At 41.0% G+C, this 14,805-nt stretch overlaps 1 protein-coding gene across 4 annotated transcripts in view; it reads right to left on the reverse strand.

Annotated features, from left to right (window-relative positions):
• Positions 1 to 14,805, reverse strand: part of dab1a (DAB adaptor protein 1a) — a 118,568-nt gene that overhangs the window by 7,562 nt on the left and 96,201 nt on the right. For 3 of the 4 annotated variants that reach the window (XM_018734208.2, XM_018734207.2, XM_018734210.2), the window contains exons 6-11: positions 13,118 to 13,237; positions 12,244 to 12,282; positions 10,926 to 10,991; positions 9,412 to 9,465; positions 4,182 to 4,244; positions 3,775 to 3,871 (exon numbers count right to left, since the gene is read on the reverse strand). In XM_018734208.2, the coding sequence (XP_018589724.1) occupies positions 3,775 to 3,871; positions 4,182 to 4,244; positions 9,412 to 9,465; positions 10,926 to 10,991; positions 12,244 to 12,282; positions 13,118 to 13,237 (439 nt within the window). The remainder of the gene's footprint in view (positions 1 to 3,774; positions 3,872 to 4,181; positions 4,245 to 9,411; positions 9,466 to 10,925; positions 10,992 to 12,243; positions 12,283 to 13,117; positions 13,238 to 14,805) is intronic. The other variant, XM_018734211.2, reaches the window with a different exon arrangement.

Consider the following 14,805-nt stretch of genomic DNA (forward strand, 5'->3'; position numbering starts at 1 on the left):
ATGTAGGTTGGCTTCCAGACTTTTCAGACAATTCAGGAACAACAATCCATGCTGAAGGCATGAAGAGTATGATAAACACACCAAGCTCTGTTAATAAAAACACATCTATTAAAACCGGCTGCTCGCTGTAAGAAATGTGAACAAAAAATAGTCATGATCAATTTTTAAGACCCTCAAAATTAAAAGAGCTACCGACTTTCAACATTTTGATTAATATCACTGTAGACTGTGTGTCACTCTGGGGTTTAGAATAATCATACCGCTCCTTTGTGTATGTGCTAATCATAGAATAGTTTCTTTTCTGGCTCTTAGCCCTCACCTTCATATACATCACACTAAATTTGACCATCTGTGCATTACATCGCACTGAAGGGTCACCACTGTAGTTAACCATGGTTGTGTAAGTTTATCTGGTTTTTGCTACCACTACAACCCAGCATACATTTCCTAGGAAATCTAGGAAATCTGCTGTTGTGCGTTGTATAATATTTCAATTAAATCAAATTAAATTAATTAACAAATCTATCTATCCATCTTTAAATCTAGTAATTTAAAATATTGCCGACTGTTGTGTACTGTAGACCTTGTGTCACTCAGAAGTTTAGAATAAACATACAACAAAAGGGCAGAAGCTTGCTTGATCTTGATTTTCAGTATGAGTACAGACCATGAAAGAGGAGCCTCACAATCCTTTTGGCTTTTTGGGTTTCAAGCAGGAGGTGTCAGAAAAGTTACCATTAGGGATAACTGGCTTGTGGCGGCCAAGCATTCATAGCGACGTTGCTTTTTGATCCTTCGATGTCGGCTCTTCCTATCATTGTGAAGCAGAATTCACCAAGCGTTGGATTGTTCACCCACTAACAGGGAACGTGAGCTGGGTTTAGACCGTCATGAGACAGGTTAGTTTTACCTTACTGATGATGTGTTGCTGCAGTAGTAATGTTCATATGCTAATCGTGGAATAGTTTCGGTTTCAGCTGATGTAAATTAGTCAGGTTCACACAACAGCAACTGACACGTAGTGGCAGCCTTGCAGTGCAAATGCTCGGGTGCAAAGGCAAAGGAGTCTGCCTGTGGGCATCCACCAAGAGAGGCCATCGCTGCTGTCCGTACTTTGCTCCGCAAGGTATCATGCATCAAAAACGTTTGATATTAAAGTTGTCTGCGGTAACTATCATTGTCATCACAGACCCAGACTCTCCCACTGCAACACCAGCCTAGTGTATCCTTCTCTGTCTAGCCCTAAGTCTTGTTTCAATCTTTCAGCCAGTCTGCTGTGAAGAAGGCTAACTTCATCCCATTCTACATCTCCCACCTCTCACTGGAACTCTTGGCCCAGAAAAAGCTTGGATCATCTCAGAAAATACAGCCACAGCTGCAGCACTCCTCACAAACAACTCCTTCTCCCACACTGCTTTTCTCTCTGGCAGAGGTGGAGGTACAGGCATGCTCATCCCTCCCCAGTGGGACTATTCTGTTATCCCTCTCCACTTCCCTGATTTGTCCTCCTTTGAGTTCCACGCTGTCATTATCACTGCCCCTACAGCAATCTTGGGTACCATTTCTCTATGTCCTCCTGGCTGCTTCCTGGACAACCTTGATATCTTGTTGAGTTCCCTTCCAGGGGACAACACACCATTTATTCTTCTGGGTGACTTTAACATGCATGTCAAGGACAGTCATGCAAGCAACCTTCTGTTACTCCTGCAGTCTTTTCTCTTTATGTCCTAGTCCTCTGACGAATCCTCTGACCTCACAAGACCAGCAATAACCTTGACCTGTCTACTCTAGGAACTGTGGCTATCCTGCCCTCTGTCACTCTACTGCATGTCTCTGACCTTTTCTTCATCTCCTTCAAACCCTGTATCACCACTGCTAACCTCTCTCTTGCCTTTACACTTTCTGTCTCTTTTTGCTACAACTTAAAATCTCTTGCGCCCTCTTCCCTCTGCTTTGCTGTACTATCCTTGCTTCCTTTCACTGCACAATTCTCAGAAGTGTCCAGAAAATGCTATCAGTGTTTCCCTCTCAACCCTGTCCACCTCTCTAGACTCTCTCTGTCTTCTAAGATCCAGAGTAGCGCACCCTAATTCCAGCCTATGATTATCACGATGTTCTCAGAGGCAACAAGACCAAACCCTGTGACACTGAATGATGATGGTGGAAATCAAACACTCTCACAGACCTGGCAGTTTACAAAGAGCTCCTAGTGTCCTTCTACTCTGTTACTTCTTTGACTAAAACCACCTTCTTCCACAACAAACTTCTCTACTTGGGGCGAACAGACCACACAGACTCTTCACTACCTTTTCTTCCTTCCTCCTCCTTTCTCACTGCCAATGATTTTGACTGTTTTTCAGAGACGAAGTCGACTCCATGACAGACACGTTCTCAGCATCCACCTGTCCCAATCATGCTTGGCCTCCTAGCAAACCCGTATTCTTTGTATTTCAATTCCTGTCAAAAGGTGAAATCTCCGATTTCCTGCAGTCACACGAAGCCACAACCTACATTCATTCTATCGCTTCACCTCTCCTACAGGCCTTTTCTTCTCAACTTATAGTACTACTTTTATCTTCACGATCATCAACTCCTCTCTCTCCTCAGGGTGCTTTCCATGTACCTTCAAAACTGCCCTCATCTTAAAGAAATCCTCTTTGGATCCAGACTCAGTCCATAATTACAAGCCACTCTCTTGTCCCTTTTTGTTGAAAACTAATGGAACGGGTAACCTCCAAGGCAGAGTTTCTTCACCTCCCGGCTGGTTTGTCCTCCTGTCAAGAACTCTCTGTCACCATGGACAACTCGCTCATTTCACTACTACTTCAGTAACTACTTCATCAGCATACAGCCTGGGAGTAATGGTCGACTGAAATCTGTATATATATACATTATATATCTGTATGTGGGGTGCGGTGGCGCAGTGGGTTGGACCACAGTCCTGCTCTCCAGTGGGTCTGGGGTTCGAGTCCTGCTTGGGGTGCCTTGCGACGGACTGGCGTCCCGTCCTGGGTGTGTCCCCTCCCCCTCCGGCCTTACGCCCTGTGTTACCGGGTTGGCTCCGGTTCCCCGTGACCCCGTATGGGACAAGCGGTTCTGAAAATGTGTGTGTGTGTGTATATCTGTATGTATATTATACAGTATATATGTATGTATGTGCATGTGATAGCTTGTTTGCTTTAAATAATTTCATTACTGTTTAGTTTTAGTAGTCATATTGTCTATGTTATGCCAGCCATTTAGATCACGCACTCTTTTTTTAAATTTTGCAGAAGGTAAATGTTACCAATAATCCATTGACAATAAAATAAGAGCATCAGACAGAGGCTTACAGTACACAGAGACTTTACAATGAAACAACTAGTCCAAGAACTGTTCCATAAGCCGAAACCTTCCATGCATAAGTGACAGTCTGATGATTGGACTCTAACTTGTTGGATAATCAAAGACACTGAAGAGACACAAACACACACAAGCTACAAAGCATCCTCTCCTCTCAGCAAAGAGTACACCTCATTTCTCCACCCAGCAGGCTCTCTAAACCATGATTAACCTCATTACAGAATGATGCTTAGAGGTCAGTCTCACCAACAGGACCGCTTTTAAAACACAGTAATGAGCTGTTTATAATGACTGGTTTTGGAGTCTCACCCAGGGAGGCTTCAGAACACCATATCAGGCTTTAGGAGTCACGCTGTACAATTCTTCCACAGAGCATGATTCAATTTAATTTGAGTAAACCTCACATACTCAAGAGGTTCTGGAGAAGCATACCTGAGGGCACAGATGCAGGGTTGAATGGAGTGAAGAGCTCCGACTGGGGCTGGTGACCCAAGGTGGGGTCCAGTGTGTTGGCTGGAGAGGCAGGGGTCTGTGGTGACATGCAACAGAGCAGCTCAGCTCTCAGCCACCTTCATCAGTACTATTAGTATTTATATCACCTTCAGAAGTACTCAAAATGGATGTTTAAGTTACACAAATGTTGCCTTTGAAAAGTAGTGTAGTGATTTAATGATCTCCAGGAGATCTTGTTCAATGTGGTCTAATTTATCACAGAATCTGCAATTCCCCTTTGTCATACTTCCTTTTCCACTTGCAATGTTGTCTACTGGCATATCAGAGTTCTACTGCTTAAACACAAACCAAGGGATGGGGAGGCTTTGTCTCAGCAGGACACTTACTGAAGGAGATGTGATGTCTGGAGGGGTGGACATGTCCCCAAACAGCTCAAGCTGGTTGATGTTCTGCAAGCAGAGAGGTAGCATGGAACATGTCAGTTGATCCAGGGCCCCTCAGCATGAAGGTCTCTAAGTACGGCACCTACCTCAAATCACAGTTCCACAGCAGAGTGAGTAGAGTTTGCATCTCTAACACACTGATAGCTGGACTGTTAGCAGATATATCATGGCACTGCAATGGGATGTAATGTTTATGGATCGAGATGGCATACCTACCCAGTAGTATAAATCAGTGACCTTCACAGGGAAGAAATATGGTAGAGGAGACCCCTTTGCTTAAAATATACTGTACCTATTACGTTAATTCAAGAAAAATTTAATTTGTTTCATTCAATCTCATTTTTATCCAGCTCAGACAGATGGAACTTTCACTTTGTATTTCCCCCAGAATTGTACCAGTGTCTCTGCAGGTCTACATCTTAGATCTGCATGTTAGTTCAAGACATTTCTCCCTCAGATATAACTTCTTGGATCTACTTTAAGGATCCTCCATAATGTAAGTGTACACTGATATGGTCATGCATATTTCTAAAATATTTTCCTTTGAACCATTGCGTTCCTTGAACAATAGTCATAAGATTATTGTGATGGCTATATGAGATACAGAAATAAAGCAAGGTGCTGCTGTGTTATTGCAGGCCATGCTGTTCTCTCAGGCTTCACACAGAGAATCTCACACTGGGAGACTCACAGATGCTGATGTTTAACATTGAAGCCTATTATACAGTGTGATACTTAAGGAGTCTCACATAAAATTTTAAAATGAGGTTTTTAAGTCTCATACATGCATACAGCAAGTCTGAAATCAGGAGTCTAATACAAGTAGTCTCACACATGTAACTTACATGTCAGTCTAAACAGATATAGATGCCTGTGGACAATCTGGATGCCTAAGCCTTACCTTAACGACCTTGCAAAGGCGCTCATGAAACGGCAACTTTGACTTCCGATTCTTCAACAGCAAAGTGGTGTTAAATGGAAGGTGGCATGAGATGGCATTGCGGGTACTGTCAGACAGAGGACACCGGAGGGATGTGGTATGGAACGGGACACATGAGTTTGGGTGACAGATGCTGGATGGATGACACAAACACAACCTACCCATACAGGATCAATTTCACTCAAAAAAGAATTTATAATTGTTTAACGTTTTCCACTTATATGACAAATGACAACTATCGTGTTTCTGAATTAATGCTTTACCATACTGACTATGAATATAAACATTACACAATTTACGAAGGGTAAATTTGATAAATTTCACTTTTATTTGAAGGGAAATGGTAAAACCGGCAAACCAATGAAAGATATCTCTTTTTATGCCAGTTATGTACCATTGCATAGTCAAGAAGGTAATAGCAGGCACAGAAGAAAACAACAGTAATATTCTGTCACAACACAAAATTAAGATACTGATACCTGTTCTGAAAGCATATACATACACACATTTGGAAATATAAACACATTCAGAGTGTGAGAGAGAAAGCAAAGAGTGGGAGACACCGAAAGCACAGAGAAAAACACAGAACCCTACACTACTGCCGTCAGATGTGTCAGACGTGTCAGCACCCACTGATCTGATAGCAAGTAAACCAGCAGTTTAAACTCCATTCCCAGGTGTTAGCAGGCAGCATGGTATAGAGGGATAGAGAGAGCGATGTAATTAAGAAATGCTGAGAGTGATGATAACTAATTGTGATGGAAAAGTGGAAAGCAAGGAAAACTGACCTGCTGCCATTCTTGTATAATCACTGGAACACCACTAGTAAACAAGTAAAAGCCATTTACAAAAAAAACCCTCAGTCCTACTTATAGAACTGGTGTTACCATGGGTAATAACTTGGCCTGTCCCTTTGGTCACTGCATTAAAGTGGAACAGCCTTGGCTCCGATGAAAACGGGACCACAAATAAAAAATGTGATTTGTGTTTATTACATTGCCAGTCCTTTCAGACTGACCTTGAGTGGCTTGAATGTCAAGTACTGGAGTTCTCTGACTCAGAGCCAGCTTCAGGAGGAGCCACTAAATAAAACAGCATCTGAATTAAAACCCCAGGCAGTGTGATTTATTAATCTGTTCTGGGGCCCAGAGGGGTTCAAGCGGGAAAGGCAGGATCATAGGAAAAAGAAACTACAGCCAGTGTTAACTCATCATTACAAAAGTCAGTCTTCAGTTACAGTTCTAGAGAAAGGCATTACACTAGAAATGCCAAATAAGCAATTCCAGAGGGGTCAAAGGTAAGCTATTTTTTTTAGCATGTGTATTATGCAAAGTAAGCAAATATAGCGAAGCAGAAATTTATTCAAGCAGTTTCAGAAGAAGTAGTCTTCTTTATTTTATAACAGCAGTTCCTTCCGGGGATCTGAACCTGCACATATTTGCGCACAAGTCTCCATCCTCTCAGCCTGCTAATTTCACTGAAATTTTCTGTTAAAAACATCCCAACAGAAAAATGCTGACAAGGGTGATCTGACTACCAAATGCATAAGAGAAAGCACAACATTTACTTTGTATAAGCTAATCAGAAGACATTTTCCACAGACGCTGCTACAAGCTTTCTCCTACAGTTAGGCTAGCTTAAGTCGAGTTCCCACTGAAACTGCGCTTATCACTGTTCTATCCATCTCTCAATTACTTTCTCTGGGGAGACTCTAATTATCCACATGCATGTGTTTCGCACACATTCAATGAAGCTCAATTAATTAATGTAATTTCCCTAAACTCCACTTTCCTGACCAATCATGCAAAGATTCCACAAACCCGAAACTTGAGTGGTGAAACAAAGCAAAAGGCACATGTTTGATACACGCTTGATGCATAAACCCTAAGTAACTAAGGGCCTGTGCTGAGACTCACGTTAACCAGATCTACATTTCATTCTCTAGCAATAAGGAGTTGACCCTAAAAAGGACACTGCTAAATGACAAGAGAACTACAGACAGATCTCTTGTCTCAAGATACTGGATTCATTAACAATGGATGCACTGCCTAAGCAATTGCATTTGTTGTCTAAAAAACAAGTGACACACTACATTAACAGATGCCTGGGCTGGCTTGTTAATTGCATAGTGAAATGAAGCAAAATCTGGATTGTGTAGATTAAAAGTATAATATAATATAATATAATATAATACTGATGTAACTTACAGGTACTTTAGCATCAGCTTTGCAAACCAGAACCTTTTTATATGTATTTGGTCTTGTAAATTACCATGTACATAATTGAAATCAACAGAATATGTTGGAGGGAAATGACAAGTTATCAGCCAAATCTTGGATTATGATTAACCAACAAATTTACAAGAATGGCTTTGAAATGTTCTCTCACATACCTTCTATTAAAAATATTCAATTAACCATGAGGTTAAGAGCTAGAGCAGGTTATTTCCCTTGCTGGTATTACAGGTGCTAAAGTTGGGATGGGTGTGGGACTGGACACCATTTCCTAAGGAAGGGACTCTTCCTTAGCTGTGGATATTAATTTACAAGCCATGAAAGAAAAATTAAAACCATGCAACTCTTTTGAGAAACTAAAAGAATGACAAGTGTATGGCATATGAGAGGCTACCCAAACACATGCATCATGGTCAAACACACACACTGACTCACACAACAGAGACTAAGCGAGTTCAGTGTAAAAGACACAACAAAGAAAGAACGTAATCAGTGTAGTGGGGTACTTTATACATAACTTTATTCTCAGATATAATACTTAAGGAATTATCTGAATCACTTAAGGTGCTACGGATTGTTGTGTATAACATCAGGAGAAATTTGACTGTGAAACTTTCATTGAACAAAATCTGATTAAAACTTTGCAGACTGGCCTTGGATTGTCATGCTGTGGCATACTTGCAGGTGACTTGCAAGGCCTTTGCTCTGGTCAAAGAGCCAGTGCAGGGCTCCCGAAATGAACCCAGATATGATACGATACTACGAGTCACTAATGTACTGATTCAGGAGTTATGAGCACTCAACAAGCTCCAACTGAATGAACAGACCAGCAGTAACACCTGAGAAAGAGAAGCCAACTAGTGTGTTTTGCCCATTTCAAGGGAGATAGTAAGACTTTAATTTCAAAATGGTTTACACAAAGTAATCCAGAATGCATTATAAAAAAATGTAATGCACTTGAATTTTGTGGATATGGCTTTACAAGGTAAATTCGCTTTATTATGACAGATTTTCCTGAAAACCATCTCGGCTTTTTTCAGAACGCTTACCATCTCCTTTGCAAATGGTGTGATGTTGCAGGCGTACCCAGATGGAAGAAATATATTTTCTCTTTCCCCTTTATTTAAAAAAAAAAAACCCACAATCTATAAAAATCTGGTGTAATAATGCTTATTGAAAACCTTGTATCTAAGAATATTATTGTTGCCCTCAAGTATTTCTTGGCTATGGAAAATATATTTGTTGTCCAAATGGGTAGTTTAGAGTTAAGCATTTCTCACCAGACTACTACACTGCATGCAGCTAGACCAAGCAAACGGCACCTCGAGCAAACCTCTCAATATTCCTGACAAGCAACAGAAAGCATCGAAAAAGCCAATATCAACTCTCCTACAAGAATCAAGAGACCATGGGCAATGGGATATGTGAGCAAAGAGTATAATGTGTAGCAGAAAAACAAATCTTCTACGAATTGACTCATTTTATCACAACACAGTTTTTACTTAGTGTTGTCTTGCTGTGAACCATAAACGGTTGCAAATGAGTGAAAAATAAAAATTCCTGACTCTCTCCAGTAATGCTTTCATAAAGTACAATATTTTTAAGCACTGAAAATTTGTTCAGCAAAAAGGCATCTGCTAATTCCTTCACTATTTTAAGAATTTTAAAGGATTTTTGTTTTATGTCTGCAGTTTTTGGAAGAAGAGAGTACGTTTTGTGACTGTGAACATTTCTGAGACAAGCACTCTCCCCACTGGGCTTTGGGAGAGGAAGCAGAAGATTGGAAGGATTTCTCAGGTCTGAGAAAGACACCAAAGACTCCTATGAAGTCCCAGCCCCCACACACAAAAAGCAGGGCTTCATGCTAACGTTCGTACGGGAACACAGAGGAGCAGGAAGCGGAACAGAACACTTAGGAAAGCCTTGGCACAACATGATTTGGAGCGATTGAGAGGTTTGCCTGAGGGAAGCAAGGAAAAGTACAAACATCTACACTCACTGGGTGCCGTTTTGGAACATCATAGACCCCTTCCTTCTGCTGACTTGTAGGGACCTAGATTGGCAGTCAGTCAAGCCAAAAATAAGTAAACAACAGTTCATCTTGAGACAAAGTGAATAGCTCTGACTGTAAGTTGACATATTGTACTACGATGAAGCTCCAGAAGGTGATTCTTTGAGTTCAAACATCACAAACGTTTCACACCATCAGATGCCAGTCTGAAACTGCAGCCTGGTTAACTGTATCTGTGCTTATTGCTATGTGTTTTTCCAAATGTTTTATGTGCTTTATACAAATAACACATACAGCCCATTCAGAAGACTCCCTCGTGTGAAACGACAAGAATTCTGCTCCTAAGCACGTTACTAATGACAAACTGGCTTTACCTGACAGATCCTGCAAATGGCCAAGGGCAGTTCACTTCATCGCCTACTCTCTCTCTTTTGTTTATTCGTTTTATGTTTATTTAGTTGTTACCATTAATAATGTCCTCATCTTTTGCCGGCTGACACTCGGCAGATTTTCGTGCACGCTTCTGCGTAAACCGACTTTTTCGTCTATTTCCTTTAAAGATCAAACGGAGTGTCTGCGATTAATCTTTCCTCTGCTTTCATCTTGTGAGGAGGAGGAGGAGGAGAAGCCTTCTGCTTTTTCACAGGCCTGGAACGTATGAAGCCACGTGGCTCCTGCAAGGCCAGCTTGCTCACGCTCGCAGGAGCCGCGGGACACACGCGCTGGCCCCGGGCTGCGGCAGCTGGACCTCCCTGCAAGCTACCTGGGGCTGGACAGGACTCTGCTGTGCTTTTCACACCAAATGCCTGCCTGAGCGATGCTCCAGCTCACACTTGCTGTGCCTTCACAAATATACTTTACGCAGTAGTCACTGCACTTTCACTGTTACTTTGCAAAAGCAGAGGATTGTTTCAGTGTCAAAAAAATACTGGATAGTACTTAAAGTACCACAACTGAATGTGCAACTTTTACACACTGACTTAGTTTGTGTTATAGTTTATCTGGGAGAAATTCAAAGGACAAATTTTTACACTGGATACAGTTACACTGAATACACTTATCTTTAGAATATGAGTTACGATAAATTACTATCATTAACTGTATACAGTATGTGACTCATGGCTAAACTGGGTAGAAAGTACATTCTATCACTGTTTACGTTGTTCACGCGGAGTTAAAATTTTATCTAGAGTATATATTTTGTGTGTCAAGCAAGACGCACAAGTGTTTAAAAAAGGGTACGATGAGTAGTTAAATTGTTGTTAGAAAAGTAATTAATGCATACAAACCCTGTTAAATAAAGTAGTCTAAACTTCAAGCCCTAAAGTTGACCTTACATTAATTATAACTCCCTGTATACTATATTAAGATTTTTCTTAGCTAACAGCTGTCATATACAAATTACTATTGTTTATTGTTTGTTATTATTGTATTGTTTTTTTTTTCTTCAAAAAAATCAGACTCTTCCCCTTCCTAAGTAAAGGGGCAGGGCGCTATAGTACCTGATAAATGCTCTCTTCTGACTGGGGGTCACGGATCGGCTCGTGTCCAGCCTCAAACACAATGTACTATAACATCGGCAGCGCAGGAGAAGAGGGGTAAGGGCAGAGAGAGAGAGACAATGGAAGAGCACAGAGGTGATTGGTAAAACAAAGTCAATAGACACGGCCCCAGCACTTCATATTGCACTGTTAGTTAGAAGGGTGAGTCCTTCGCCTTGTGGGAAAGCATCGTTCTCTCAAACAATTGAAGCCCAGGTGTGGTTTTCACCGAGACAACTAAAACATGTTACAGGAGCAAAATGCATAAACTGCAAACCGGTAGTTTTCATTGCTGTCCTGTCTCTTCAATGTTATCTTCTTATTATTCATTATCATTTAAACACTTGAGAAATCATTCAGTGATCTTAAAAAAAGATGAATGTATAGTAATGAGAGGTTAGCTGAGTATGCCCTTTAAAACGAAGCAAACGCATTTCTTCTGATTCTGACCCTTGCACTATATTCACCAGTCCCCGCTTGCAAACTAAAAAAAAAAAAAAAAAATCACAGGACAACATCATAAATGAGAAATATATCCTAGCAAGTGTAGCCAAATAACCACACTGGCTCTCTCTCTCAATTTGAGATTTGATACACAGGTATACATATATATGTGTTGCAACAATGTCTAAACACATGTTATTGTGGGCTGAAAGCCATAGATGATGTGTCTTAGACACATGCTCCAGATATATTCCTCTGCAATGCAAGAATTGCTGTTTCACTACATTTAAACCACTCTGCAGGTTTTCAATAAACATGCAACATTCCTTACTGACAGCTACAGAGTTATGAAGTATTCTTGACTTCAGCTCACCAAACACGACGATGTTCATGTTTTGGGCACACTGCCCAGTGTTGCATTAAAGTAATGGGTTAAAGCTGTCTGTATTCAGTGAGTGCTGAAGAGTACTGCATTCACTATTAAAAAAGAAGCTAGACAAAAACAGTCATTGGGAGTCTAGCCTTGATTTAAAAAAAAAAAAAAATCACTACGTAACACTGACCGAACTGTACAACACTGCACTGGTTAGAAGCTGGAATGATTAAACAACCAATCATTGCAATGACCCACTATGTATTAAGGATACAGAAATGATGAAATAACATGAATTATTAATTCAAGAAGAGGAAAAAGAAAAGTGGAGTGGAGTTATTTATTTTCACACGTGAGATTAAACACCAATTAAGAACAAAGAAATCCTGTACTGAACAAGTAAAATAATTGGATAGAGAACATTTGCAGAAGGCGGCCATCAATTTTGCAAAGAGACATTACCTGGTACACTGGGTCTTCCACATCTTCTTCTAGAATCGTCTGTGGAAGCAATTAGAAGGGAGAAGAAGAGATTGAATCAGCCAAGCGGAGATGGGTGGGTTGCAGAGAAAGTGGGACTAGTGGGGGGTGAAAAATTAAGGCCCAGAGATAGGGGAATCGGCAGATCCGACATCCGATTATTAAAATTTCATTCATCGCAGCAGCTTTCTTCTGCCTTTCTCTCCAAACGCCCCTTTCCTTTGGATGAGCTGGTATTTGACAGATTTTGTCATTTAATTGTACAAGCTGCCTGAATTGTATCGCCCAGCGAGATCTATCAGCCAGCGGTCACATTCCTCATTCGGAAAGAGAGGGAAGCAGAGAGCTGCAGGAACCCCCCGTGAACCCTTGATCTTTTTAATGACACACTTAATTATACAGTCCACAGCCATGACTGCCTTTATCTTCATCCGGCACCTCACGCAAGTCTCCCGGCCTCTGTTCTAGCATTCTGCTCTTTTTCAGTCATGCTTTGTTTGCCTTGCAAAGAGGCTGGTTGACATGACTGTGTACAGAGTGGTTTCTAGGTATTCCTTTGTTGTTTGTTCGTTAAGGGTCAGAAAAATCACAACATGCGCATCAATTAGTTCAAGTCCTGTCTTTCTGACAGAAACCACAGGCCGGGACATGGCTTTTACTGCCTGTATTATTAAAAAAAAAACGTAAAAAGTCTCGCAGTAAACTGTTGCAGTGTTTAATCGCAGTTGTATAACTAGACTTTTTTTTTTCTTTGTATATGGAAAGCTCAAGTAGCATAATAACTTCTGAAAGTGTTTTACATGTATGATGAACAATACACGTAGCTGGTTTGTATTGATGGTTAGGGATTGTTTACCTGATACACAGCTTGCTCACACTGCTTGTCTTTTTGTGCCTTCTTCTCAATCTCCTCACGCTGCTTTATCTCATAGATGAGTTGAAAGAGGTCGCGGAGGTCAAGGATCACTGGCTCAGCCTGTGACGAAAAGAAAAGCTGAGGATGACTAAGACTCTTAGCAAACCAGGTGGATCTGATCGGTAAAGAAGACAGAAACGCATCTCCAGAGTAAAACAAAGAAAGCAAACAAATGAATAACATGGTCCTGACAGGAAACCACAGCACATCATTTTCCTCTCTGCTCCTGTTATGAGATAAATAGCTGACAGCCACACCTCCATCTCTGACCAGGCTTTTTCTTGAGTATATTTCTATTACCCTGCCATGCAATGCGCTGTCCTTAAAACTAAAACATCAAAATGACTGCGCAAAGAGGTCTGGGTGATTTCCATTTCAGCTCTTTGTGAGTGAAGTCCACAGTGAGGTTTTAGACACAAGGACTGATACTCATTGATTTGTTATGAGAAATCAATGCAGTGTCCAGTTAAGACAGAACAACTACTGTAGAACACCAAACAAAACACAAAAGTAAGGAAGATCTGATGACTGAACAATTTAACAATTACAACAACTGCCTGTGTCTTTTGTTTTTCTTGCATTGCAAAAGGTGTTTGCAATCGATTCTTTTATCATGGAAAAGAAACAAGAAATGTATCAGCATTATTTTTTAAAACAAAGAAGTTGGCATGTATTGCATGTACATCATCGCATAAAGGGTGTGACAAAACACCCATATGCATCTGCATTGCAACGTAACAGTCCGTTGCCATGCCGTTTTTAAAGAGTTATGGCTAAAGGTTTGGCAACACGAAATTAATTTTAAAGGACACATAACATGAAAATATAACTACAAGATGAGGGGAGGATTTTGTGGAGTCAGCACAAAAAGAGTCATCAAACCAATCATTTTCAAAATGAACTTACATAGACACATTCTGAGCCTTTTGGTAACTGAGGATTACTATAAAAAGTGCTTTATTCCTACTTTATTTACCAAGCAACTATTTCAAATTATTTAAACCGTTTTGCTGCTGGGTAATTTTTTTTTATTGGAGCAATTCAAGGTAGGCACATTTTTCAAAGAATACTACAGTGGAAGCTGGGTTTTGAATCGAGGTCAAGTGTATAACAGCAGCTGAGACCCGGATCTCTCCCTCACTCACGTTCGTTAACCACTTGTCCTATTCAGGGGCTTGGCAGTCCAGAGAATATCCTGGAAACACCGGCTGTTTGGCTAACAGGGTTACACACTATATATACACTGCACCAGTCCACCACAGGATAGCCACAAACACACACAAACTCTCCAATTCACACACCACAGGAAATGCAGCATTGCCAATTCACCTGAACTGCATGACTGTGAGAGGAAACAGGAGTACCCAGAGGAAATCCAAACAACAGGAGAACAAGCGCTCCACACAGAGTGCGCTGAATTCAACACACCCAAACAGCCCAGGCGCTGTGAGGCAGCAGCACTACCCGTTGAGCCACCACACTGCCCTGCCCCAGATCTGTTTCTTAAAATAACTTCTGAAGCAGTGAACATGGCCCATATTTACCTGTCAAGCTGCAGATGGCAGTAAAGTGCGCCAAAACAGAACTGTGTAGAACCACCACAATTTAACATGCTTCCGTGCTGTTTA

Source organism: Scleropages formosus, chromosome 9 (genome assembly GCF_900964775.1).
Source record: "Scleropages formosus chromosome 9, fSclFor1.1, whole genome shotgun sequence".
NCBI lineage: Eukaryota > Metazoa > Chordata > Actinopteri > Osteoglossiformes > Osteoglossidae > Scleropages > Scleropages formosus.